The 25170-nt window shown below is 39.7% G+C and overlaps 1 protein-coding gene across 1 annotated transcript; it reads right to left on the reverse strand.

Annotated features, from left to right (window-relative positions):
• Positions 1-1592: 1592 nt before the first annotated feature.
• On the reverse strand, positions 1593-22711 carry LOC139743195 (spastin-like). The gene is made up of 10 exons (XM_071653694.1): positions 22642-22711; positions 21657-21814; positions 15835-16012; positions 14675-14814; positions 6399-6546; positions 5451-5542; positions 4622-4744; positions 4016-4166; positions 2952-2992; positions 1593-2285 (listed from the first exon to the last, which is right to left on the reverse strand). Exons 1-10 carry the CDS (start codon positions 22709-22711, stop codon positions 2160-2162), a joined length of 1227 nt encoding a protein of 408 aa, XP_071509795.1. The 3' UTR covers positions 1593-2159.
• Between the last annotated feature and the right edge of the window lie 2459 nt (positions 22712-25170).

The following is a 25170-nucleotide window of genomic DNA, read 5'->3' on the forward strand; positions in this document are numbered from 1 at the left end:
AGTTGGTAAAGTGGGTGTTGACCAGGCACAATTTTGCCACGTGAAAAAAAGATGATTACATGATGCGTAAAAATGTGCAAAACCTGTGAGGAAGTTTCAGACTTGCAACAGAACTTGTTTGCAATCACATTTCAGAAATGTGTTTTAGAGTTGCAGTGTTTAGACAAGAAAGCAGTCCAAGGCCTGTCAAACAAGCAAGTCATGAAACATTTTCTTGCAAGAGAACTCAACATACATGCACTCACCTCCAGTACACCAATGACCAAACAAGAACTGAGATATATGTTTGAGAGGGAAGTCATTCAATTACAATGGAATGCATTTTGAAACAGGTATACAAATAGGTTTTTTCATCGATATACAGTGTATGGGGGGGGGGGGGGAATATGAAACCTATGCAATACATTAAAGGCTTTGTAATAATCTAAAAATAATTGGTTGATTCCTTGTTCTTTGTTCTGAGGCCTGAATTAGATTTGATAGTGGGCAATGCATACATCTAAAGAGCTTCAGTCATAATCACAATGATGCATTTGTCATGGGAAAGATGTTGGCTATGGCTTGATTTGATTACAAATAAAACAGTTGCTTCATGCTGCATATCAATTCTGGGCTGTTTCCTTTTGTGGGAGAAATTCTTATTATCAAAGGTTCCTGTTCTGATGTAACAAAATGATATAATCAATCTTGTGCAAAAAAAAAAAAAAAGTGATTACAATTGCACCTATCAAAAATCATAACATGACTGTCAAATTGACTGATCGATGTGATTATTAATCATCATTCCATTCCTTCCATGAAAAATGATGTCTACTATGTTACACATGACCAGTTTTGCCAAAATTTTGCAACGGAAGCTACACTAGGCAGATTATAATGGAATTAGTGGATAAATAAATAATGTTTTAAACTACAATAATCTGCAGATATTCTGCACTTGTACAAACACAACATTAGATTTCAGAGAAGAAAACAAAGATTTCACATGTGACAATCCATTATGCTACAGTTACACACGGCCGGGTCACAAAATGGATTTGATCCATGTGAAAATGAGCCGGATTAGTCTCGGAATGGAGGGTAATTTATGCTACAGTCAAACATGGCAGGATTTCGAACCAGGTCCATAAGCAATTAAAACCGTATCGTCCCGGTTCGAGCTGTAGAGACCCGCATTGACCCGTATAAAAATCCACATTAAAATCCATAACTGAATCCTTTTCGACTTCTATCGACCCGTGTCAACCCGCTTCGACCCATGCCGACCTGGATGTAAACCTTGTCATCATCCGTTGCATGAAGGCAATGCAGTATACGGCAAGGGTCCATACGATTTTACGCTGCGGGTTGCAGCGGGTCAATGCGAGTCAATGCGGTTCGAACAGGGTCAATTTGGATATCAATATGGAATTGAAATCCGTGAGAAAATTTTGAACATGACCAAAAATTTTTCACCGCCATATCGTAGCCCCTGGAATCCATCAGGTTTTGACACGGGTTACGATGCGGGTCAATGCGGGTCTCTATGGCTCGAACCAGGTCGATACAGTCTTAATTCCTTATGGACCCGGTACGAAATCAGGCCGTGTGTGACTCTGGCAATAGATTGCCCCCTTTGACAATGGACATATGAGACATACAGACAAACTTTAACACTTCACTAGAAATGAAATGATCACACTAACCTACAGTTGTATTGTCAATTTGAGGCATACAGCACAACAACAGGTCTATTCAATCACCAGCATCACATAGGACACAATACTACTGTATGTCTCTTCTTCGGTACCCTGTGTAATATCAAGTGCTATCCTACTGGCCTGATTTCATCACTGAGTAGCAAGATTAATACCATGTCATTTTAGTCAGACAAGCAATTCAAACCCCTCCCCCCAACTGACCATGCATAATTCTGTGAAACACTTCACCTCAAATATTCCCAACATTGCACTGCTACTGGCAATATATCCATCCTGTTAGATTCATGAGTATGTGTGTGTGTGAGTGTGTCTGTGTGTGTGTGTGTGTATACATCTGTGAATGCTCCCCTGTGGTGCGATCAAATGTAAAAGTGATCTGATGTCATCTCATTACACAGGTCTCAAAAATAAACCCGCAAACAGAAAATGCCATATCCCCTCCGGTGCTGTCGGCTCCTTCTAAAACGTGGAAATGTCACCGTAATTCTTGTTCCACTCCTCGTACGAGTTGATGGAGTCTTGCGGCACACTTCGCCGTATTCTTTTCAAGGATTCGTAAAAGTCGCTGAGCGTGATATTCCTCACCTAGTTGATAAATTAGGAAAGAATAAGACCAAGGCAAGTGAAGCTTAAAACAGGCTGGAATGTAATATATTTAAAAAAAATTTTCTTCACTTCTAAACTTGAAATAATTCTTTTTTTTTAAATCAAACAGTATACAAATGATGCACAGAACAGAGTGGATCGGTGAGAATTGGATGCGCGAGTTTAACTTTGGAACTGTTTAAACCCAAAAACGCAATGAGTGGGTTTTAGACTGCTCCAATCCAATTCTCACTGATCCACGAAATAGGTCTGTGCATCATTTGCATTATAAAATGGGCCCGTAAATTCATGCAATACAACCATTTTCCCCATCATACGTCCGGTACACCTACAACACTAAACAAGACTTGAGCCATGCATTCAGATTTTACCGGATGCATGGCTCAGTGTGGATCAGTAAAAATCAATGCATGACAATTGACCAATCACATTGCAGAGACTCTAAAGCCCATTTTATGACACATATTAAGAAAAAAGGAGTAAATCTTTTCACCTCAATTGTGACTAATCCTAAGAGTGTTATTCAAGGAGAGTTTCTGTCATGGTAGATCAGAAATTCAACACCTTTCACCCCATTTTTAGCAAACACACACAAACAAAAAGCCTATAAAAGATCTGAATGCCAAACATGACACTGAATCTTACCTCCTCAGCAGAAGTTGATTTGACAGCATTTGGTCCAAGTTCTGCAATGATCAGAAGGAAAATAAAAGCATGGATGTTTCACATTGCAACATTATGGATGTTGACGTCAAAGAGAAATGCATATACGACTCGCCAAGTGTTGTGATTTGAAATGTTACCAGACTTCAGTTTCATGCAAAGATTCATCCCAGGTTAGTTTTTATTCAAGCGTTTTTTTTGAATAACAAAATGAGGATTTACTAGACGGAAAGTGTGAGAGAGATACTGCTCTTACTGTCTCCACATCAATTACCTGAATTTTGTTGTCACCATTATCATCTTTCTTCCTCCTTTTTCTCTTGCCTGTCCTCCTCCTCCTCCTCCTCCTATCATCATCATCATCATCATCACCATCACCATCACCATCACCAACATCACCATCATCACCATCATCATCTTCATCATCATCATCCCCATCATCATCATCATCACCATCATCACCATCATCAATATCATCATCACCATTATCATAATCAATATCATTGCCATCACCATCATCATCACCATCAATATCATCCCCATCACCATCATCATCATCATCATCAACATTATCATCATCATCATCACCATCACCATCATCAATATCATCCACATCACCATCATCATCACAATCACCATCCCCACCATCATCACAATCACCATCACCACCATCATCCTCATCATCATCACCGTCATCATAATCAATATCATCACCATCACCAACATCATAATCAGCACCACTATCATCATCCTCATCATCATCACCATCATCACCTTCATCACCATCATCATAATCAATATCGCCATCACCATCATCATCTTCACCATCACCATCATCATCACCATCATCATTACCATCGTCATCATCATCATCATCACCATCATCACCATCATCCTCATCATCATCCTATTCATCCTCACCATGAGGCTTATCTCCCCTTTGTCACCCCTGAAATGAGATTGTGACCTCCCAGCTCATTCTGCTATAACCACTGTTGTCTAAATCTCTACCAACAGGTGCTAAACCACACCCCCATGTAACATACCTCTGATGGGTCCCAAGGCAGCGTCTTTGGCTAAGGCAGTCAGGTCACTCCCTGAGTAGCCCCGGGTGAACTCTGACAGCCGGGTCAGGTCAGCCTCATTCAGGGGGTTCTTGTTCTTGGCCAGCAGCTGCCTAAGGAGTTCTTTTCGCGTCTGAGGAAGAAGCGTACAAAGTTTAATATGTGGAATGTGCATCTGTTTTGTATTACAGAGAGGAGGCATATTCCTTATCTTGGCCTCTTTTTACATTTATATTTTTGCTTATGAATAATCTCCTTTCTGTAACTACAACCACCCATTTATACCACTTTCTTTAGCTGTCATTGCTTCTTTTCTTCCCTTTTTTTCCCATCCTCTTCTTCCTTATCCTCCTTTCTATTGTCACTTTCCCCATTCATCCTATCTCTCTCACTGGTAAAATTGTAACATTTTGGACAAGTGGAAATTAAAGAAAGGAAGAATTTTCTCCTTACTACCTTTGAATAAGTACACATAGCAGTTCAAGTTGGTTCGGAATTCAACTGTAAGTATACTTCTTTCGTCTGTGTTACGTAAGATTATCATTCTTTACTCATATGAATGGAATGAAACATCAAAGCCTTGCTCACATCTTGGTCTGGCATCTGGATGTAGACCCTCTTGACCAGTCTGCGAAGGACAGCATCGTCCAGCTCCTGAGGCCGGTTTGTAGCCCCCATCACCAGGATCCGCTCACTCCCACTAGCCTTCACCTGCAGCATTGAGGAGTGGGATATATTCAGACACTCTTCAGTCTATGCATGAACACTTCTTTCAAGATGCAAGGTGTGTCTAATTCATTAGCAACTTACTACATTTAAAGGTATCGTATAGTTTTGGTTGAGACCCAATTTCAGGTTTCTAACATTCTTTGGTGAGATAATGAGAAACCTCTTCTGAAATATCATAAAGCATGTAATTTCATGAGGAATTCAACATTTATTTGATGAAAATTGGTTTTGAAATGGCTAAGATATCCAAAACAAAGCGATTCTAATAAAGTACGAGACCCACCTTTTATTACAATCGCTTTCTTTTACTTTGATTTTGGATGTTTCAGTCATTCCAAACCTAATTTTGATCAAATAAACTTTGAATTCCTCTTAAAATGGTATGTTCTGTACTATTTCATAAGTGTTTTCTTGGCATCTTGCAAAAAGTTAAAAGCCCAATTCTCATCTCCACCAATACTGTACCATCCCTTTAACCCTAACTTACCCGGGGGGGGGGGGGGGGGGGGGGGGGGGGGGGGGGGGTATAAGACATCAGAACTGATCACCAGTTGTTCTTAAGTCATGCATAACTTTACGAACAGCTTTATGAAACAGGGCCCAGGTGTGTCAATGGAATGAGTTAATCGAGATATCTTCAAATCAACATTTATACATCCTATCATATGGATATTAAACATAAACGTACACCATCAAATTCCAGAAGGAATTCTGTTTTCAATCTCCTGCTGGCGTCATGCTCTCCTTCTCTCCTCTCAGTCAGCAGGGAATCAATTTCATCTGGATGAGGCAAATTAAAATGGAGAGAAAAAAAAAAGCATTAGAATGACAATAAAATCAATTGACTTGTGCATTTCAACGTACAGGTATGTAGTACAAATACTAGTCATCAATCTTGATGCATGGATGATGAACAATATGTGATACTCCCCCAAAATTTCAAACATGCAAAACCAATCTTCAAAACCTGTTGCTTCGAAGTCTAAGACTTTGCAAATCACTAAATATCCAAAACTATGTCTGCAAATGTAGATTTTGATATTTGGATTATATGTTTAGAAATTGCAATGGTGGACAAAACTTGTGGACTTAGCAAATTGATAGAGACTAAATAGTATCTGGTACTATATGTTCATGAGCTTAATAAATTTTAATCTTTTATAGACAAACTGTGGTATCAAGTTTAAAGGGTGTGTACAGTTCTGGTTGAGGTGAGGATTTAGCTTTTAACGTTTTGTGAGATATTCAGAAAACACTATATGAGATGTCAAAGAGCATGCAATTCTAAGGGGTATCAAAAGTTTATTTGATGAAAATCGGTTTTGAAATGGCTGAGATATCCAAAAAACAAGGTGAAACAAAGAGATCCTAATAAAAGGCGTGGCCTGTTGCCTTTTATTATTATCACTTTTTTTTTGATATCTCAGCCATTTGAAAACCAATTTTCATCAAATAAACGTTGAATCATTCTTAAAATTACATACTCTTTCAAATTTGATAAGAGGTTTCTCATTATCTCACTTAGGAATGTTCAAAACATGAATCCCCACCTCAACCAGTACTGTACAGTCCCTTTAACATTGCATAGGAGATTTTCATGGTGACATCAATTTGGAACAAAAATGCCCGGACTTACCCATGAAAATGACTGATGGTTGCAACTCCCTTGCGATTGCAAAAAGCGCCCTCACTAGCTTTTCTCCCTCTCCTACATACTTGGATGTCAGTGTGGCAGCACTGATGTTGAAGAAAGTGGCATTTGATTCATTGGCAACAGCCTTTGCCTGGAAGCAAAAAAAAAAAAAAAAAAAAAAAAAAAATGAGAGATAAAAAAAAGGAAACCTCATATCTCATACCAAGGGTTAACATCTTGCTTCTGGGAATTTGGTACTTCATTATATTAACCATACAATGAATAACAATATAGAGGCACAGGGTTACGATTACTGCACACTGGCCCATTCCAATATGGGAAAATAACGATTGTCCCTCTTCCTTGTTTTCCATGCCAAATAGCAAGACACTTTTTCCTCATATTTTTAAACACTTTTTTGGAGACATTATCACCAAAAAAACCAACAAAAAAACACAACACTCTGACGTGATGAAGTGTGCTCCAGAACTTGTTTTCTTTCATCATCGTTCCTTGTGTATAGTCTTGTCTGCATCAAGATTTATTTCTGTTGGAAAATCTACATATTCATCAACCTGCATCTCAAGTTTGGTAAGTGAGAACTGAAATGTTCATACTCAGTGGTTGTCAAACAGCTTCTTGTGTGGTAGTGTGAAATATTTAAGGTACAAGTATTTGTAGATAATACCAATTATACAGCCACACTAGATTATGATAATAACTCAGAGCAGGAGTCTTTTGAATTTTACCATAATTTTTCAAGCTACATGCATGAAAGATAATGTTGATGTTGCATTTGAGAACCATTTGTACATGGCAAAGAAAGTGCATAGATAAAATTCTAGGAAAGAAGTTACTCCAAAAGCTACTTCGATGCAGGCTCACAAGTCATCTTATCTATCTCACAAGATTTGTTCACCAATCTGAAAAGGGAAAAAGGTATATTTTTAATTTGCAGAAATCAGTGTGAGTTATCTGGGCCTTGATAAACCATACATTTTCAACACCTTTAAATCTTTCAGTTGAATCTTATTTATCTGCATCAATGCTCAAATTATGATGTACAATAATATGCCTGGGATACCACACTCTGTTGAAACCAGAGTATGCTATGAAGCATGGTGACCAAAGATTGGGATGAGGTGTTAGGATGTGTTCTTAAGAACCACTTCTAATACCAGCAACCACCATGGCAGTGGTTGGGAGCTGTATCCAGTGATCACTGGACTGATATCAATTAAATATCTCACACAACAAAGACTAAATGAAAGAAATATTTATGACTTCTAAATTAAATGACGGAACGATGTGTACCATCATGGCAATGGAAGGGAGTTGTAACTAGTCATCACTGATACAATATCAATTGATTATCTCACACAACAAAGTCCAAATCGAAGAAATATTTCCTATGACTTTTGAATTAAATGTTGGAATGATGTGTTCATTAACATTAATCTTTCAAAAATTACAACAACTCAGAGGAACAAAAGGTAACGTGCAGACGAGAAAACCGAAGCAAAGATTTCTATAATTGTGTACCTGGCAAGATATGAAATAAAATAGATTTTCATCATTTCATATCGTTAGTGATGGCGCACATTTGAAGAAATTACTTTCTGAGTTCTCCTTCATATTTCAAAGTTCAACATCAACATTTACTCGTCACTTTGTCAAGTGACTCATTCCGCTTCAGAAATGCCGACTGCCGAAAGCCCGCCTCATCCCTGTTTGGAGCTCTTCCAGTCCGCCCAGAATTCCGCCCGATGCAAAGAGCTACCGCTCGAACAAATTAATGATCACTACAAAGGAATAAGCACCAAGTCTAATCGACGAGAGAGGTCCATAGATGTAGCCATCTCCATCGGCTGTCAGATGGTTAAAAAAAAACATCAACTCATTCCTGCAGGGGGCTCGTGAGTCATTGCTTGGTACCTTGGAGCAGAAAAGATCTGCTTGTTTGAATAAGGTTAGAAATGGCATTGTTATGCAAACAAGAGATGTGAAAATACATCATTCCATCTTTTCCCACTCCTCCATTTAACCTACCTAACAGAGAATGAGAGAGAGAGAAAAAATGAGGGAGAGAGATTGGAGGGGGTGAGAGATGAAAAGACAATGTAACAGAGAAAGATAAAGAGACAGAAATAGAAAGGAATACATATACAAAGATATATTGGCAGATATCTCCGTAGATAGATGGAGAAAGAGAGAGAGAAAGAGAGGGGTGTCAATGAAAATGCAGAAAGTTGAATGAGAATGAGGAAACCCAATGATTGACATTGAACATTCAAACATAGCCTAGAGGGCTGAATATATTCACTTTGATGTAAAGGTCTGGAGGCTGGATGCAAATTCTGTCTGCTCGGAAGCTGGAGAAGATGCAGTGGAGGAGCGTGCCAGTGAGATGTCCCCGCGGCAACGGGGGGAGGGTTAGTCATTCACGAGGAGGATTTATTTGATAAATATCGCAGCAAAATGAGACAAATTGAATTTTCAATTTTCATACCACCACTCTCTCGCCCCCTCCCCCTTCCTTCCTTCTCTCCCTTGCCTTCCAAGCTGATAGCAAGCTGAAGTCTTTACATTCAGATTTGTCCGTCCTCCCAAACCCCTGATTCCTCAGCTTCATCACAAGAACCAGGAGATAATTAGGTCTTGGTGCATCGGGGAAAGGGAGCAGGGGGGGGGGGAGGGTGAGAAGGAGGTGCTTGTAACAAAAAGCAAAATGGTATACCTTCCTTCCCCTTCCATTTTAATTGAAACCAAGCCCTTGGGCAAAAGGGCTGCTAGGGTGAGGGTGGATCAAGGGTTGCGTTCATTCCCCTCTCATGGCTGATGGGTCACAAAAGTGCACATCACAGTGGCACTCCAGACTCCAGTCACAACTTGTGATTCTATAGTCAAAATCATCTCAGAGAAATTTGTCATGCTAGGGCCCTGTATCACTTAAAGCTGCGATCAACTGTAATCTTACTCCATGTATTTTGGCCATTACATTGAAATTGCACTCAATCTTCAGACAGTCCGCAATTCTTATTGCACTGTCTGCAATTCTGAGTGCATCTGTTACTAGTTGCTGCTCACGAGATCTTCCCGATTTCTTCTAGGTTTCCTGTTTTGGTCTGTGCTTTGTCAGGTCTTTGTGTGCCTGTTACTCATATGCTTACAATTACAATGTAATGACATCTGCCTTTGCTTCCTGGAAAAGGCTTGTTCCTGTTACTGTCATGCTAACATGTATTCCCAATTTTGTTCCAAGCAAGTTTCAAAACAAAAAAAAAAGTTTCTTTTGTTTGTTTGTTTGTTTTTTTGCATGTGGCCAAAAAGGCCAATATCCATATCGTTTTCTATTAATGATGTCGCACATTTTGAAATCAGTGCATGTAATGTCCATGGATAACTGTCTTCTGTTCATTGCTTAAAAAAACAACACATATGCGTGAAAGCATTGGTGTGATTACATGATTAAATGACAAGTTTTGTTTTTGTTTTTGTTTGTTTGTTTGTTTGGGTTTTTTTTTTTTTGGGGGGGGGGGCTGAGGTTGATCATGCTAGAAGCTCAGTACCATCAGGAATATTCCACACACTGTCAGTATCTTTATCATTCCTCCTCCCATTTACTTGGTTACTCATGCTGACCCTAATGTATTTCCCTTCTCAAAAAGGACACCCATGAAAAAGAAATAATGTCAAGATACAGTGTCACCCAGCAAACATGGAGTTCCCAATGTCTGTGAGAAGGAGAATATTCTATTCCCACCATGTCTTGTTTGCCTTCCTTGTTCCTTTCTTCGATTGCTGTGGGCAAAAGAAATTGCACCATGCATATCGCTGACTGTGACTTTTTACCCCTCTCCCCATACAAACCCAACATCTGCACACAAAACACAAGCAATAGTATGGCACTCCGTTGGGTAGCCTTTCATAAAGCAGTTCGCCAATACTTGCACCACATAATAATTTCAGTTTCCATGACAGCACCCAGGCAGCAAACCAATCAACCTACAGAGTATTTTAGTTGCTAATGCGACAGGTAAAGGCCATTATCGTACGGTGCACTATTAACTGCCGTGACTTCATGTGATGGGGCCCCACTTCTTGAAGACAGAAGCTCTCTTGAATAAGCGACCTTACCGTCGTCCCTCGATCAATGCAAGATTCAATCTGGTATTACGATGGGACTTGCACATTTACAACACAATCTACTCATAGATCTACTATCTAGAGAAAAGAGATTTCATTCAAATTTCTGCCCATTTGCCTTGACATCATCAAGCATTTTCCACCAGGATACACCAGCGGACAAATAATGGCATTCATACTACGTCCTTACAACAGTGTGCATCTTGAGGTATTCTACCATGCAATTGTCATTTGTATGGTACACTGAGCTTGAGTCTATTCATGACTTCTCAAGACAATTTCAATGAGGGAGGTCCCCACTATTAGAAAGGAACTATCTGGGCACTGTTTCATGTTGTTAGGCCCGACAAGTTGTCAGTCTCTGACAATTTCAGTAAAATCCTTGGCTTTGATTGACTGAGAAGCTCTGGTCACTGACTGTTACCATGGTAATTGTCAGAGACAGACAACTTGTCAGGGCTGACAACTTTTATGAAATGAAATGATGCCCTGGTGAAACATTTCATAACATACTCAGCATTTGATGCTGTTGTCATATGAGTTATCAAACCACTCAGACTTCACTCCTGACATCATCAAATAAAATAGCTATTTTGATTTGTGCACAGGAGCTAAATACCACTGTATCCTATCCCTTTCTATTATTGTGCCTACATCACTGAAGCAATGCACTCATAGATGCTTAATTTTGAAAATAAATGCGTAAAACAATGTCAACATCTGCAATGAGCATAATCATAAGCACAACTTCCCTACAGCTGATTGAAGCAGCCATGTGAATTTGTCTGCTTGCCAGCAGCAAGCTTTCTGGATCAAAACATCAGTTCCAGAGTCTGGAATAAGACTATTGACACTCGCGGCCGTGTGTGGCAAACAGCGCACGCTGTAATTTGGCAGGAAATATGTGGATTAGCGCGATTATGGCGGTGCTCTGTAAAAATCTGTAACAGACTGATCTCCAGATAGCTATCTGGCCAGACAACCTCGCAGGGGGAAAAAATACCAAACACGTCAGTGGAGTGACGCTGCAAACTCCAAGACAGGTAATAAAAAAATCAAGAAGGAAAACATGAAATTTATACAGCCTCCAGTGTTAATGGATACAAACAAAAAAATGCCCTCTTTACGTGATTTCCCTTGTCATTATTAGCAAAATATTATTGGCAAAGACAATGTTTTCTGTTAAAGGGACTATACAGTTCTGGTTGAGGTGAGGATTTAGCTTTTAATGTTTTGCGAGATATTCAGAAACCACTCTATGAGATGTCAAAGAGCATACAATTCTAAGGGGAATCAAAAGTTTATTTGATGAAAAAATGGTTTTGAAATGACTGAGATATCCAAAAGCAAGGTGAAACAAAGAGATCCTAATAAAAGTTGTGGCCTGTCGCCTTTTATCATTATCGCTTTTTTTGATATCTCGACAATTTGAAAAACAATTTTCATCAAATAAACGTTGAATCCTTCTTAAAATTACATGCTCTTTCATATTTCATAAGAGGTTTCTTATAATCTCACTTAGGAATGTTATAAACCTGAATCTTCCCCTCAACCAGTATTGTATAGTCCCTTTAAATCAACCCATTATTTTCGATGGAAAGCATTCCCCTCCAGTCAAGCAAGCACGACTGTGCACACTAGATTTGGCATCACTGATATCACAACAGGACAATACAATAACACCCATACAGCACTAGGTTCACACTCATGTCTACCAAGAACTAGTACGAGAAACTAAAAATCTGCTTAAGGTTTTCAGGGTAAGACAATTTTTTTTTCAGAAGATGAAATATGAAAAATCAGGGTGTCCTAGTAATACCTGAAATAGTGATTTTGGAGTACTGTATATCAAAATGCATCAAACAATGACATATAAACTTTTGTCCCTCCCTCCCGTATGCACACAGTCGCACACAATATGCCCTAACACATCAACGCAACCACACACATGCACATACACTCGTCTCTTATTCCTCAGTCAGTGGATTCACTTACAGACATAAGACACCTGTTGCACTTGAAGAGGGTGCAGGTAAACCCTCCTGGCTATGTAACACGAAGACTCTCCTCGTTTTTCATTAGACAGAGAACCCCATCTCCCATCGCCCCACGCACACTTTTAAGCTCTCAAGCCGCCGGGGTCAGTTACAAGAGTGAAACTGACCGGTGCAGAGTGACCGCCGGGATGCTATCGTATCATCAACTGACCAGCTAAGGACCCTCTTCAAGTCCTGCATGTATTGGATAGGGGTACTGGCTAAAAGGTATAGAGGGCAATTTTCACTGACCACTGGCATGACAACAATCAGTCTTCACTCCAAGGCTGTCACTGAATTCCGACAGAGTGATGCTCTTGAAGAATTCAAATGACAAAAGTATTAACTTTCCCAAGGGTAATTTTGCCCCAACTGTCTTAATTTCTGATCTTTAGTGTTTTATAATTTCTCCTCATTCAACACGATACAGCTACCACACCTTTCTTTCTGATACCTTTCTTGCCTATAAGCCATAGCTTATCTGCATTTCAGAAGCAAGATGCCTTCCCTGCAGCCTACCAAGTAATGGACGATTCTGTCATCCTTTTAGTCTTATTTCTCACTCCTCCAACATTATGTTTACTCATGTTTCTCTATACTGTACCTATATTTTCTTCTTCAAATGTGGGTATGGTTTGCCCCCTGCACATTTCTATTTCCACAGTGCATGCTCATTACATTCTTTTTGGGTTTAACATTCAAATCTTAATATTGTTGTTGTTTGTTTTTTCACAAATACATTGAGAGCATCTAAACATTAATCTCCTTTGCAATAAATGAGAGCATTGGACAGTTCTCCTCTTTTCTTTTTAATCACAACTCTGTGAACATAGTCATGCTCTCCAAGTTTTTCACTTGAATGCTACAGGACAAACCAGACACAAATCAATGTCTATGAGGAAACAGGAGGACCTCCCCAAAATAATAGGATTACCTCGCCCCTCATGTTTTCAATCTACATCGCAGGATGGTGAGTCTATGCCCAGCTAATGGTCCCTAGCATTATGTGTGTGTCCCACTCTAATCCATCCCTCTTGCATGGAAAGCAGAGGGACGACATGCATCTGTCCAGAACTTGTTTTTCTAATATTCGTTGACACAATCAACACCCCCAACGAGGCGTACCAGACCTGAGTCTGTCTTGCCCTCACAAGGTTTCCGGCAAAGGGTGGTTCAACTTACTAACCACTTCTGTTCATGTTTGCCATAAACACCTTAGTGCAGTAAGTCCTATACAACACAGCAGACCATCCCAGTGCAATGTTGTTTTGATATAAAACAATTCATATTATCTTCTTTTACAGCCTGATCATGGTTTGGGGAAATAACCATTGAATATATCTGAAAGCAGTGGTTGTTTGGAAGAAGACATTTCATAAGATATGTGTGACTAATGCCCTAAAAAGAAATTTACTGTCAAGCTAGAATTTTGGTTTCTAACTTTTGACCAATTTTTCTTTCAAAAGAAGATAATTGTATATATATGGTCTAATTAACTTACCTCAACGTTGCCACTTTAAAAAGTTAGATTCATTAGCATTTTCCCTTTTCATTTTATTGTTCAGCCCAGATGAAATCAATAACACGAAACTCAAGAAGTAAAGCTCCAGATTAAGTATCGAAACCATCCTTAGTTTTCACACTTATGCTATCGTGTAGAACATAAAGATATTTTTCAATACGGTGGGAATTCTCCCCTTTTAAACCCTCTTTACCAAATCTGACACTCTTTGCATAATTCAGCTATTAATGAAAATGGCTTCCATTACTGCAAAGAAACACATTCCTGGTTTAGTCCCATCCAAGCACTAATCAACAGAGTGGTATAATTGCTTATTTCCTCGTGGTTCATAGTTGGCAATAAAAGGGTTAATCACTTACTCCACAGCTCAATAATTCCATACAAAAGTTGTGATGATGAAGAAGACATGGCTGTGTGTTGTGACACTTTAAAAAAGAAAGAAATTGCAAGAGCCATAGGAACAACAGTTTTCTTTAGTTGCTCTGGGAAAAAGTGTTAGGATATAACCCTGTTGTTTGCATGGCTGAAGGGTGCTATCAAGAAACCTACCACCATCACTACTGTAGGGTTCTTACCAGCATGGTTTTGCCATTGCCTGGTGGCCCAAAAAGCAGCAGGCCCCTGGCCGGCTCCCGGAGTCCAGTGAAGAGGTCTGGCCTGAGACTGGGGAAGATGACGATCTCATTCAGGGCCTGTTTAGCTGCCTGCTGACCAGCTGAGAGTTAGATACAAATGCAGAATGATTTCTTAATCTTTCTTTGTATGTTGTTATATGTGAACATATGCCAACAACACTGAGTATTCAGATGGGATTTCCCAGATAGATGTGATTATCAAATTTATTCATTTTCATGCAGATAGACGACATACATGATTGTTTTTGAGTGAACAAATTTTGATACATTTTTGCAAAGGATAAATCCACACAGGATTGAACATGCTGGCTAGTTTGCACTAATAACCTGAATAATAACTTTATATGCAAAATACAAGGAAAACAATCTTGGTATAAGCACCTCTATTTTCTTTATCACAGTATGAAATAGACTGCCCAATGGGTAAATTTGTCACATATGATCTAATTTATAAACAACTATCACCTTGGGAAAAAAAAATTGGTGTAAAAGCCTTCTGATGATGTCTGGAGTGTTTATTAGAAGAAAGAAAGAAAGAACAAAAAAAACTTCAGTCACGATTAATCTCCTCATTGGCAACCTGCAGTGCTGTGATTTAACATTTGATTCATTGCTCCCTAATCACTAACATTATAAAATCATGAATGTTTGTGTTGATAAGGCTCATTGTAATGCTTAGCAATGAACCCAAAATTGAGGGTCATTTATCATCGAAAATTACTGGAAACAGTTCGCAGCAGTTTTATAACATGTTTTATTGAAAATTGCTAACAAGTAAAATGGAGTTGCAAAGAACCTCTCCAAATGTTACAAGAACACAATAAGAGCATGAACAACAAGAAGCGGAAAAGGATGAATGGATGATGATGATGAAGATGATGTTGATGATGATGATGATGATAATGATGATGAAGATGATGTTGATGATGATGTTGATGATGCTGATGATGATGATGATGAAGATGATGTTGATGATGATGTTGATGATGCTGATGATGATGATGATGATGATAAGGAGGAGGAGGAGGAGGAGGAGGAGGAGGAGGAGGAGGAGGAGGAGGAGGAGGGGATAAAATATCATCAAAAGATGTATTCCTTACCAACATCAGCAAACTTGACTTTGGGGCCGCTGTCCATGATCTCATCCAGAATGCGATTGGCCAGCTTAGAGTCCACATTCTTGAGGCGTGAGACAGCCTGCTTCACATCCTTGGCAGGGGGAGGGTGGCTGCTGGTCGGAGACTTGGGGTCCTTCTTGCCGGAAGACTGACCACGGGTCTGGACGAAGGAATATAGTCATAGAGAAAAGTGAGAAACACTTAACAAAGCGAGAGAAAGGAGGGGGGGGGGGTCAAATAGAATAGAGGGATAAACAGTAACAGATGTTTGGATGAGATACACACAGAAATACATAAAATAAGCAATGATACAGACAAAGACAAACACACAGACACACAGACATATTATGCAGATATAAATCACCACTCAAACACAAACAAAGTTGACTGGGGAAGACTTCAGGGGTCGCACTTAACTTTTTTTTCAACTAGCCAGGCGGACCACTTAGAATCAATTTTGACACTGAAGCAATATTTTGGCTAGCCAGACGGACTAGTAACTTCAGAATTTTATGATTTTTAGCTAGTCCAACGTGATTTTGGGTGGCCAATAGCCAGTGGACCATCGCCAATTTCGAACCCTGGTCAAGACAAATTGTACAAGTATAGGAAGATATAGGGTGAAGAAATTAAATTGATGATAGAAAAAATGCTTTAACTCTAATTCAAGTGTATCATTCTCCTTATTGTAAGCTTCAGCATAGAGACTCCTTCAATTCTGAAGGAGATTCACATCATTCTAGTCTTGCCACCTCACACATCACACAGCCGATAACACGCACACGATTTCGGCCGGAGGTGATGCATGAACTGCCATGATGTCACTTTGTGTTTGTGATGAGTAGTATCTAGTGATGATTACTGATGGAATGATTACCCAAGAGTGCAATCACTCTCCTTCCCTTTCTCTTTCTCACTCTCTCTCTCCTCCTATCTCTCCTATCTCTATATCCTTTTCCCCATCTCTGTCTCTCTGTGTCTCTTTTTTGTTTGTTTGTCTGTCTGTGTGTCTGTCTGTGTCAATGTCAACCCTGACACATCTTCTCTCCAACATTATTCCAGCTCGGGCTACAAATGCGTGCTCACGCTGTAAGTGCAACATTAGCACTGTGTTTACGAGGAGTCATTACGGGTCGTCTGCTTCGCTCTCCCATTTTGTTTTGTTTTTGCTTTGTTTTGTTTTGTTTTTTTCTATTAGCCTTGAACACTTCCACTGATGTGTCTCCGGGACTGGAAAAATAGAATCATTCGGTTCAGCCTGATGTGGTGTGAAAAATTGAACTTGTCATGCGTGGAAGGTGAGGAATGTTTGCAGGTGATACATGAATCATCCTGTGAGGCAGTGAGTGGACAGTAAAAAAAAAAACATTCGAGGTCTAAAAGAGACAGTCCTCAGCCACAGAAGCTTGGACCATTAGAAGGGAGAGCAAACATGTTTTGTTTTTTGTTTTGTTGTTTTTGTTTTTTTTCAAAATGCAGATTTGAAGGTAAATGAATATTACATCTACAGAAAAAAGAAAAAATATATTAACATAATATGGACTGGCCTTGAGTGGGATACGATGTTTATTGTCTGAACTAGTTGCCCGAGTCGAAGACGAGGGCAATACAATTCTAGTGAGGGCAATTAATGTCGCACTCTAGTGAGGGCAATTAATGTCGTATCCCCCGAAAGTAGACAGTCCATATCATCATTATTACCCATTTCAGGCATCTTGAGCAGTAAAATAAATCATTACAATGTAAATTTGTTGCAACTTCCCAATTTACGGTAACAAAATTCCACTCGGTGCCAGCTCAAGCTCTATACACCGCACTGCGCGCTACATCCCTATACACAGCTCAGGTATGCAGCACACGAATAACAGGCAACTCATATATGTGCAGGGATCATCCCCTATTTTATGTGTTAACCTGTGGGAATTTGCCCTCTGTCGTGAAACTTGGGTATGTGGTGCGCGTAGAAACAGCCAGCTCACACAGTAACAGCGATCGTCCTTTAGTTTTACGTGTTAACCTAAGGGACTTTGCCCTTTGACGCGAAACCATTCCGCAAAAAATGGTCATCAACAGCAAATTTTCCTCACTGGGAGCTCAAGTGCCCGGATGCTATATTCCTCTCGTTTTTAACACGCAAATCCCATAGGCGTTTGCCAAAGAGGGGAATATGGAAAATTGGTCCTCTTCTCCCTGCTGGCCTGCAATCCCGTGCATAATACAAAGGGAATACAATTTTGTAGAACCACAGCTCAGATGTCTGATACAGGTAATGATTATATAACTACAGAGAGCCCAACACATCAGAATGTTAACAAGATTATACATATATATCTACATCACTTCTATCTTTCCTGCGAAAGATACTAGTAACTGATAAAATGGCATGCGGATACCTTTCACAGTGCAGAAACTCAAATCATTCCCCGATACATTCACTTGCTATCCCATTCATTGATCAGGATCACAGGCTGAGCTTTGTAAGTACAGACACTGAACATGAAATAATTTTGCAATGTATGTGCAAAGCAAAATATAATCTGTCACTATCAAATCTGAGGGTGAAACTGAATCTAAATGAAAATTTTGCTTATCCTGTTATCATTTATAATCTTATATTACCACATTATTCACTTGAGTGCAAAAAGGACAATAACTGCATTGATATTATATTTATTTTTTTATGCAACCTCCTAGTGTTAGTGTCTTCTATCACAATATTTTAGAGTTCTGGGTTCATGCTCATTTCTCCATTAGAAGATTCGGATTTAGACTCTCTTTTGGTCTATACATAGACATTCAGTTTGCATGGGCTTTGCATGGTACTATATGATGCACTGTAATGCAGCATATTGATTACACCAAATATTTACAGAGTCAATATAAGAAAAGACAAGAAAAAACAAAAACAAACAAACCCAGAGCACTTTCACAGGATGCAAAGGACACTAGGGCACTAAACATAAGGACTTTGGAGTGAGAAGAGGTATTGTACTTCAAAGAAAACATTTTATAACTCTTATATCATTATGATAATACTGCAATATTAAGTTTGTTTCTTTTTCTAAAAGCCTTCGCGTTGGCAACTAGAGATCTTGAACATCTATTTACACATATCTTAGCGAAAGTAGACTTACTTCATGGTATGTGTGACACCATATTGAATAAGGCGACTGCATTCTACTACAGAGAGCCTAAAGTGAATCTATGCCTGAGATCTTGAAAGAAAAAAAGAGAAATACACTTCTCCTTTCTTTCTCTTGATCTACGTTAACTGACTCATCCCTGGTGCTTGATCCTTTCCAAATCTTGGGAGATTGAGCGATAAAGTCAATCCGTCTGCACGGGGTCAGGGCTGGGAGCCTTGAACCTGTGTTAAGGGAGCCCTCGCTTGGCAACGGCACATGAAGTGCCGATGAGTGGAGAGAGAGGAAACCGAAGGAGGACTTTTGGACTGGAGGAAATTGTCCAGTGACGGAATGTCAGCTTGTTCACGACTCAATTTCCCCCCTTCATTAAGTGCCAAAACAGAGCAAATGGTGCAAATTTGGATAATATGTGATAGAGCACTATAATTGATGTGGTTGGATAGTATTTTTTTTTTAAATGGGGTGTCAAAATTGGATGCAGAGCTTCATGGGTTTGTTTTTTAGCAGGAGATACAGTTATGTCCAGATGAGTAACAAAGAAAAACATCCTATATGTACACTTCAGAATAGTGCGAGTGAAGCGTTATGTGCAGTCATCAGGTACCAAAGACAGTGTGCTACATACTAACATGGTGATGTTTTGTATGCCCTGAACAAAATAACCGGCGGACCTATTGATCATAATTAGCAGGCTACACAGCTAATGATATGCCTGAGAGGCTCACTATACCCAAGAGGTGATATTGTGCTGCCTGAAGGACAGTGAGGCCAATACTAGAGTTTTAATGCTCATGATGCAACATGCTAATTCAGAGCCTTATGAGTAAGCCGAATGACCTCTAAGTAAATGAGTTAACTCATCACTTCTGATCTCACACCACATTAATAGCTTTTTCTTTTTTCTCTCAAAGGCCAGTATTAGACACAGAGTGGCAGACAATGCTCAGAATGTGTGTCTGCAAGTATGAAGATTTTCAATGAGAATAGAAAATATGGCACTATCAAAATAGACCAGTTTTCTAATATATTCAAATTTATGAATGTTTTCTCCTGTCTCAATGTAGGAATGAACTATTCTATTAACCTGTAGCTCAAAAAAAAACACTTTTCAATACTTGGAAACCAGTTCGCATAAATAAGTTGTTGCTATGGCAGGCAACCCTCACGCAAACTTTCACGTTGGACAAGAAAAGGGTACGAACCATTGTCAGAAAGGCATGCACAATATTGTAGTAAACCAGTCTTAGCATGTGATCAACCAATGGAGTTCGGGAACATTTTCTGCGTGCAACTAATGGATTACAAACACAAAAAGCTGACATTAGTCAAAAATCCATCACTCCACTCCCTCATCCAACCACCTTCATCTGCATCCCCATTCCTACTTAAATATTTCCACCTGAAATGGCATTGCTGATATGCTGTAGTACTTTTACCTACCTACAGTTGAGACCTCTGATTCTGCTCAATCTGAGAGGTATGACAGAGTGCATGGTTGCACTTTGCAAGCACATTTCAGAGGACTTAAGTCTTGATGCATCTAGGTAAAGCTAACCAAACATTTCAGTGTATGAATCACTCTTGGTGGATAACTAGCGATGAGAAAGCAAAGGCTCTCAAACACAAATCCAGCCGTTTCTTTCTCTCTATATCTCTCAGGTCAATTTTTTTCTTCTTTTTTTTCTCTCTCAGAAATACATACACACACACACACACACACACACACACACATACTCTCTTGCTTACCAATCTGCGATGATCTGAGGAGAAACATGAGAACTGAGTGCAATAGATTTCATACCTCCCCCCCCCCCCCCCTCCTCCCCTCGCTGTGAAAGCAGCAAAAGTATGAATGATACTTTTGCTAGAGGCGTGGCAGGTTGCTACTCGGGTCTTGGGCACAATGTGTGATGGAATACCTGTCCGAGGCATCTCATTTCATCCCTGGTTATATTAGGCTGGCGAGATGAGAGGCCACTCGCAGTGAAAAGAAAAAGGAAAGAAGAAGTATCGTATCCAGCCAAAATGGTAAGGGATCCATTACCTGGGACACGGCCAGTTGCCCAGCAACCTCATTCTGTCGGAATTCTTTTGAGATGTCGCAGGGGTCTTGTCAACGCACACTGGCAGTTGCATGGAAATGTTTGCTAATATTCTGGCATTCTAAGGGAAGCTGACGTAGACTTGTTTGGAATGCTAAATGTAAATGAATATTCAATGTATACTGACTTGTGAGCAGGGGCAAAAATTGTAATATGCTATGCAGGGCACATTGTGGTTTATAAAAAAAGAAAAAAAAATTGCACCACAAATACAGTAGCATGACATCAGACTTTCCAATATATATTTTGATTTTGAAAAATGAAAAGAAGAATTAGTTATATGTATACAAAACCTCTTTTTTTTTGTCATCTGAATCTGTATCACACAAATGTCCTTTGATGTTTTTTAACAATAACAAACAATTTGGAATCTTAAAGTATTGCAACACATTTTTTGTCTCTCCGTCTGTATTGTGTAGCAACTAAACAGGTTGTGGTATCACAAAACCAGTTACATAGTGCCCCCCCCCCCCCCCCCATCAGTTACTGTCATTACACCAGAGGTCAAGAATAGGTAAAATATAAAATGGGTTTCACTTTGGGACCAAAGCTTTACCTTGGGCTGGGAAGGGATGGTTGTCTCTGGAAGAGAGGTAGGGTCCGGCCGGGGGACATGAGGTAGATTCCGGGCGGGGCTTCGGGTCCTCCCATTGCTGGACGACACTCCCGTCGTGGCCTTGTGGACCAGTCGAGGTGAGGCTCTGTGCGATGATTCTGCATCAGATAAATGAGAACCATAATGATTGCTATGAATTACACCAAATGTGAGTACACAACGCTTTCAACATGTATGTTTATAGGATTCACAATTATATATATAAGAAATAGGTATATAAAGTTTGTTGCCATGTAACACATTATACATTGCCCTTAATACCAATAACTATTATTTCATAGTGTAATCTAAGTATTAGATATGCAGCAGCACTGCACAAGCTCTCACTCATGCTGGCTCTTGACCTTGACTAAAAACATTCTCCTTTTTGCAGATGATTAGCAGAATACCTGACATAGACATCAATACTTCTTACCACCTGCATATGAGGTGAATGCATAATTGCCACTGGGCAATAAAGTGACTAAAGGAATTTTATTTCTGTTTTTCCAATCGTAGTGTCTGGGCACAGTTAACAGGCATGGGGCAAAGGAGAAAGAATGATATACATAGGGTATGAAATATGACACATTATGACACCTAATCCAATCACCTAGTATGCACAGTGTGCAAGACATGTCTGCAAATGGTATGACAACAAGGATTATCATATATCCAATAATGCTCTTTTTTGTGGAGTAAGACTGCTACCAGTGAATCATGAAAATTAATGAATATTCTTAAACCTCTCACAACCATACATCTCTAAATAAAATTTCTACAGCACAGCAACAAGTTGCAAATGGTGCTGGGAGACTTTAAGAACCCATTTTGGTGATTGATCCTAAAGTCCTGGCAGGCAAATGAGACTAAAGAACCAAACTATGGATCAAAGCAAGCTGCACAGGAGGGGGGTGGGGGGATACTTTTAGTCCTGGCATCTCACTCTGGTTACCATAGCAACTAGGGGGAATGATGCCAATGCACCACATCACCTGCTCAATATTTGCTGCCATCGATCATCATTAAGCCATCATTCAATTTTCACAAAACAGCACCGAATTGAGGGGCTGCGTTTCAGGGGGGGGGGGGGGGGGACAGCGTCTCGAAATGGGCGTGGGGTGGGGGTGGGGGGATTCCTCCCCTCATTTTCTCTCCCCTGCTCCTTATCAATATTCAATGCAGCATAACCTGGAGCTCGATTTTCTTGAAGAGTTACATTAGTCTAATGCCACCTGGACATAAGCTGTCTTAAGTGTGCAGAGCAAGAATCTTTGTTTGAATTACTCAAAGGAAGTTTTTGAAAAATATAACTGAGCAGTCATACTGAAATGAAAAAAGTGTTGTTCATTGTTGTCTAAATCAGCTGGACTCTTAGGGTCTTCCCCAGGTTGCCCATACAGCGGCAATCAAGGCACATGGTTTCCTATCATATTCCCTGGTTGATGTACGTGCAATACTTGCAAATATACTATACAATCAGTATTCTGCTCTAGTAAGACTAGAATACTGCATCTGTTTAAAAAAAAAAAAAAAATCACTCGCTGTACTGGTGACCTGTTGGACTCGGTACATTACCTGATGTCAATTTCAATGCATGAAAGTGTTGCTGGAGGGTGAATATTGAATACTTTGGTGAATGGAAGTGGGTATCTATCACCACAAGGCAACATAGGAGATAAGAAGAGCAGGACAGAAACAAAAGGACAAAAGTAAGAGAGAAAGAGAGGGGAAGAGAGAGAGAGCTGAATGGCGTATTAACCTCTGTCTCTACCTGAATGATATCAATTCAGACACATAACAAGTCATCCCGAATGAATATATTAAATTTGTCACTAACAGCAAGGTGACGTGCTGCGTGTACCTGATCTTAGCAAAAGAACACCATTACCTGACATTCCACCTCCAATGTCCTCCCCCCCCCCAAAAAAAAAGAGAAAAAAGAAGAAGATGAGAGAAAGAAGAGGAAATAGGAAAGATACAGGAGAGAAAGATACTGTAATGCAAAGTTACTTGTGTAATGCACCAGCAGGTGCATTCACACTGATGGTGAAATTTCAAACACCATGGTATTTTGCATGGTACAGTAATTTGTTGTAATGTGAATGCAAATGCATCACGAAATACACCATAAAATACATCGTGAAATACTGTGGTACTTAGGAGGTAGTAATTCAAACTTAGCACGGAATACATGTGTACGCGAGATTTGAGTGAGAATCGTGTCACAAAATACCATCAATCGTTCAGCGGTGTATTTCTTATATGATCTGATGAAGATCTGGGGGGCATTCGATGAAGCATTTTGTCGGACAAATTTGCTCTCAGCCAATCAGATGCAAGGATTTCAGTAGCTTATAACAGTTTGTCAGACAAAATATCTGACAAAATGCTTCATGAAATGCCCCCCCCCCCCCCCCCCCCCCCCCGATTCACTTCCCTATCTATTCCCCATAGGAGATATGCACATGTGCAATTGCTTACCAGGAATGTCATGCTGGTATTTCAGGAATGACGTTGGTAGCAAGTGAAATATCACAGTCTTTATAACCATGGTATTTGGCCAATCAGAATGGTGCCAACAAATTACCATGGTGAAAGAAAGACATTCTCTCCATTTGTAGACGGAGACAAATTGAAGAAACTCACACCAAATTACCATGGTGTTTAATAACACAGTAAAATCGAATGTGAATGCACCTTTAGTAGACGGATCATATCTTTCAGTATGTCTCTCCTCTCCTTGCCATTTGCATCTCTTTCTCCCTCTCTATCACTATGTCTTCATTCCTCTTCTTTCCAATAATTCATCTCTCCTCAGCAGTAATCCAATAGTAGATACTTAGTCAGAGCGTGGCATCCAATAACAACGTATAGAGGCTTCCATGGGGCAGCTACAATCACATAGCCCAAGGGGTTACATTTTAATTCCTCACACCTCTCTCGAACACCAAACCCAACCCAATTTTCTCTCTGACCAGCCCTGAATTCACTCCCCTTCCTCACTCCTGCCCCTCCTCCCTCTTCCTGCTATCATCTCATGCATACCTTATTTCTAATCCAAGAAAAGTAGCATGGATCTTCACCTGTCCCTCGATATGATTCCTCGGATCTCCTTATTATCCCCCCTACTGATTGGGATGCACTTGCCCCTATGATTACCCACAGGAATTCAAACATTGAAGACACTTCCAAGTTTATCCCATCCTGTTTCAATTCGCTCATACAACTCTGTAAGTGTGAGCATCAAAATATCTGAATTGCCATAAGCCATTAGAAGACATTATGTCATAATGAATTTGCAAAACAAAGACTGATATCAGGAAATGGTAACATCAAACCAGAAAATATACACAAAACTTTTGAACATAACATAATATACAAATAGATATGTGTACATGTGTGCATATGCAGTTGTACATATACACAAGCATGATTTTTTTTAGGGTGTTTCTTTTTGCTACAGCTCAACTTT

The sequence above is a fragment of the Diadema antillarum genome, unplaced genomic scaffold (assembly GCF_040938485.1).
Source record: "Diadema antillarum isolate AM-2024a unplaced genomic scaffold, OU_Dant_1.0 seq00001056_RagTag, whole genome shotgun sequence".
NCBI classification, from domain to species: domain Eukaryota; kingdom Metazoa; phylum Echinodermata; class Echinoidea; order Diadematoida; family Diadematidae; genus Diadema; species Diadema antillarum.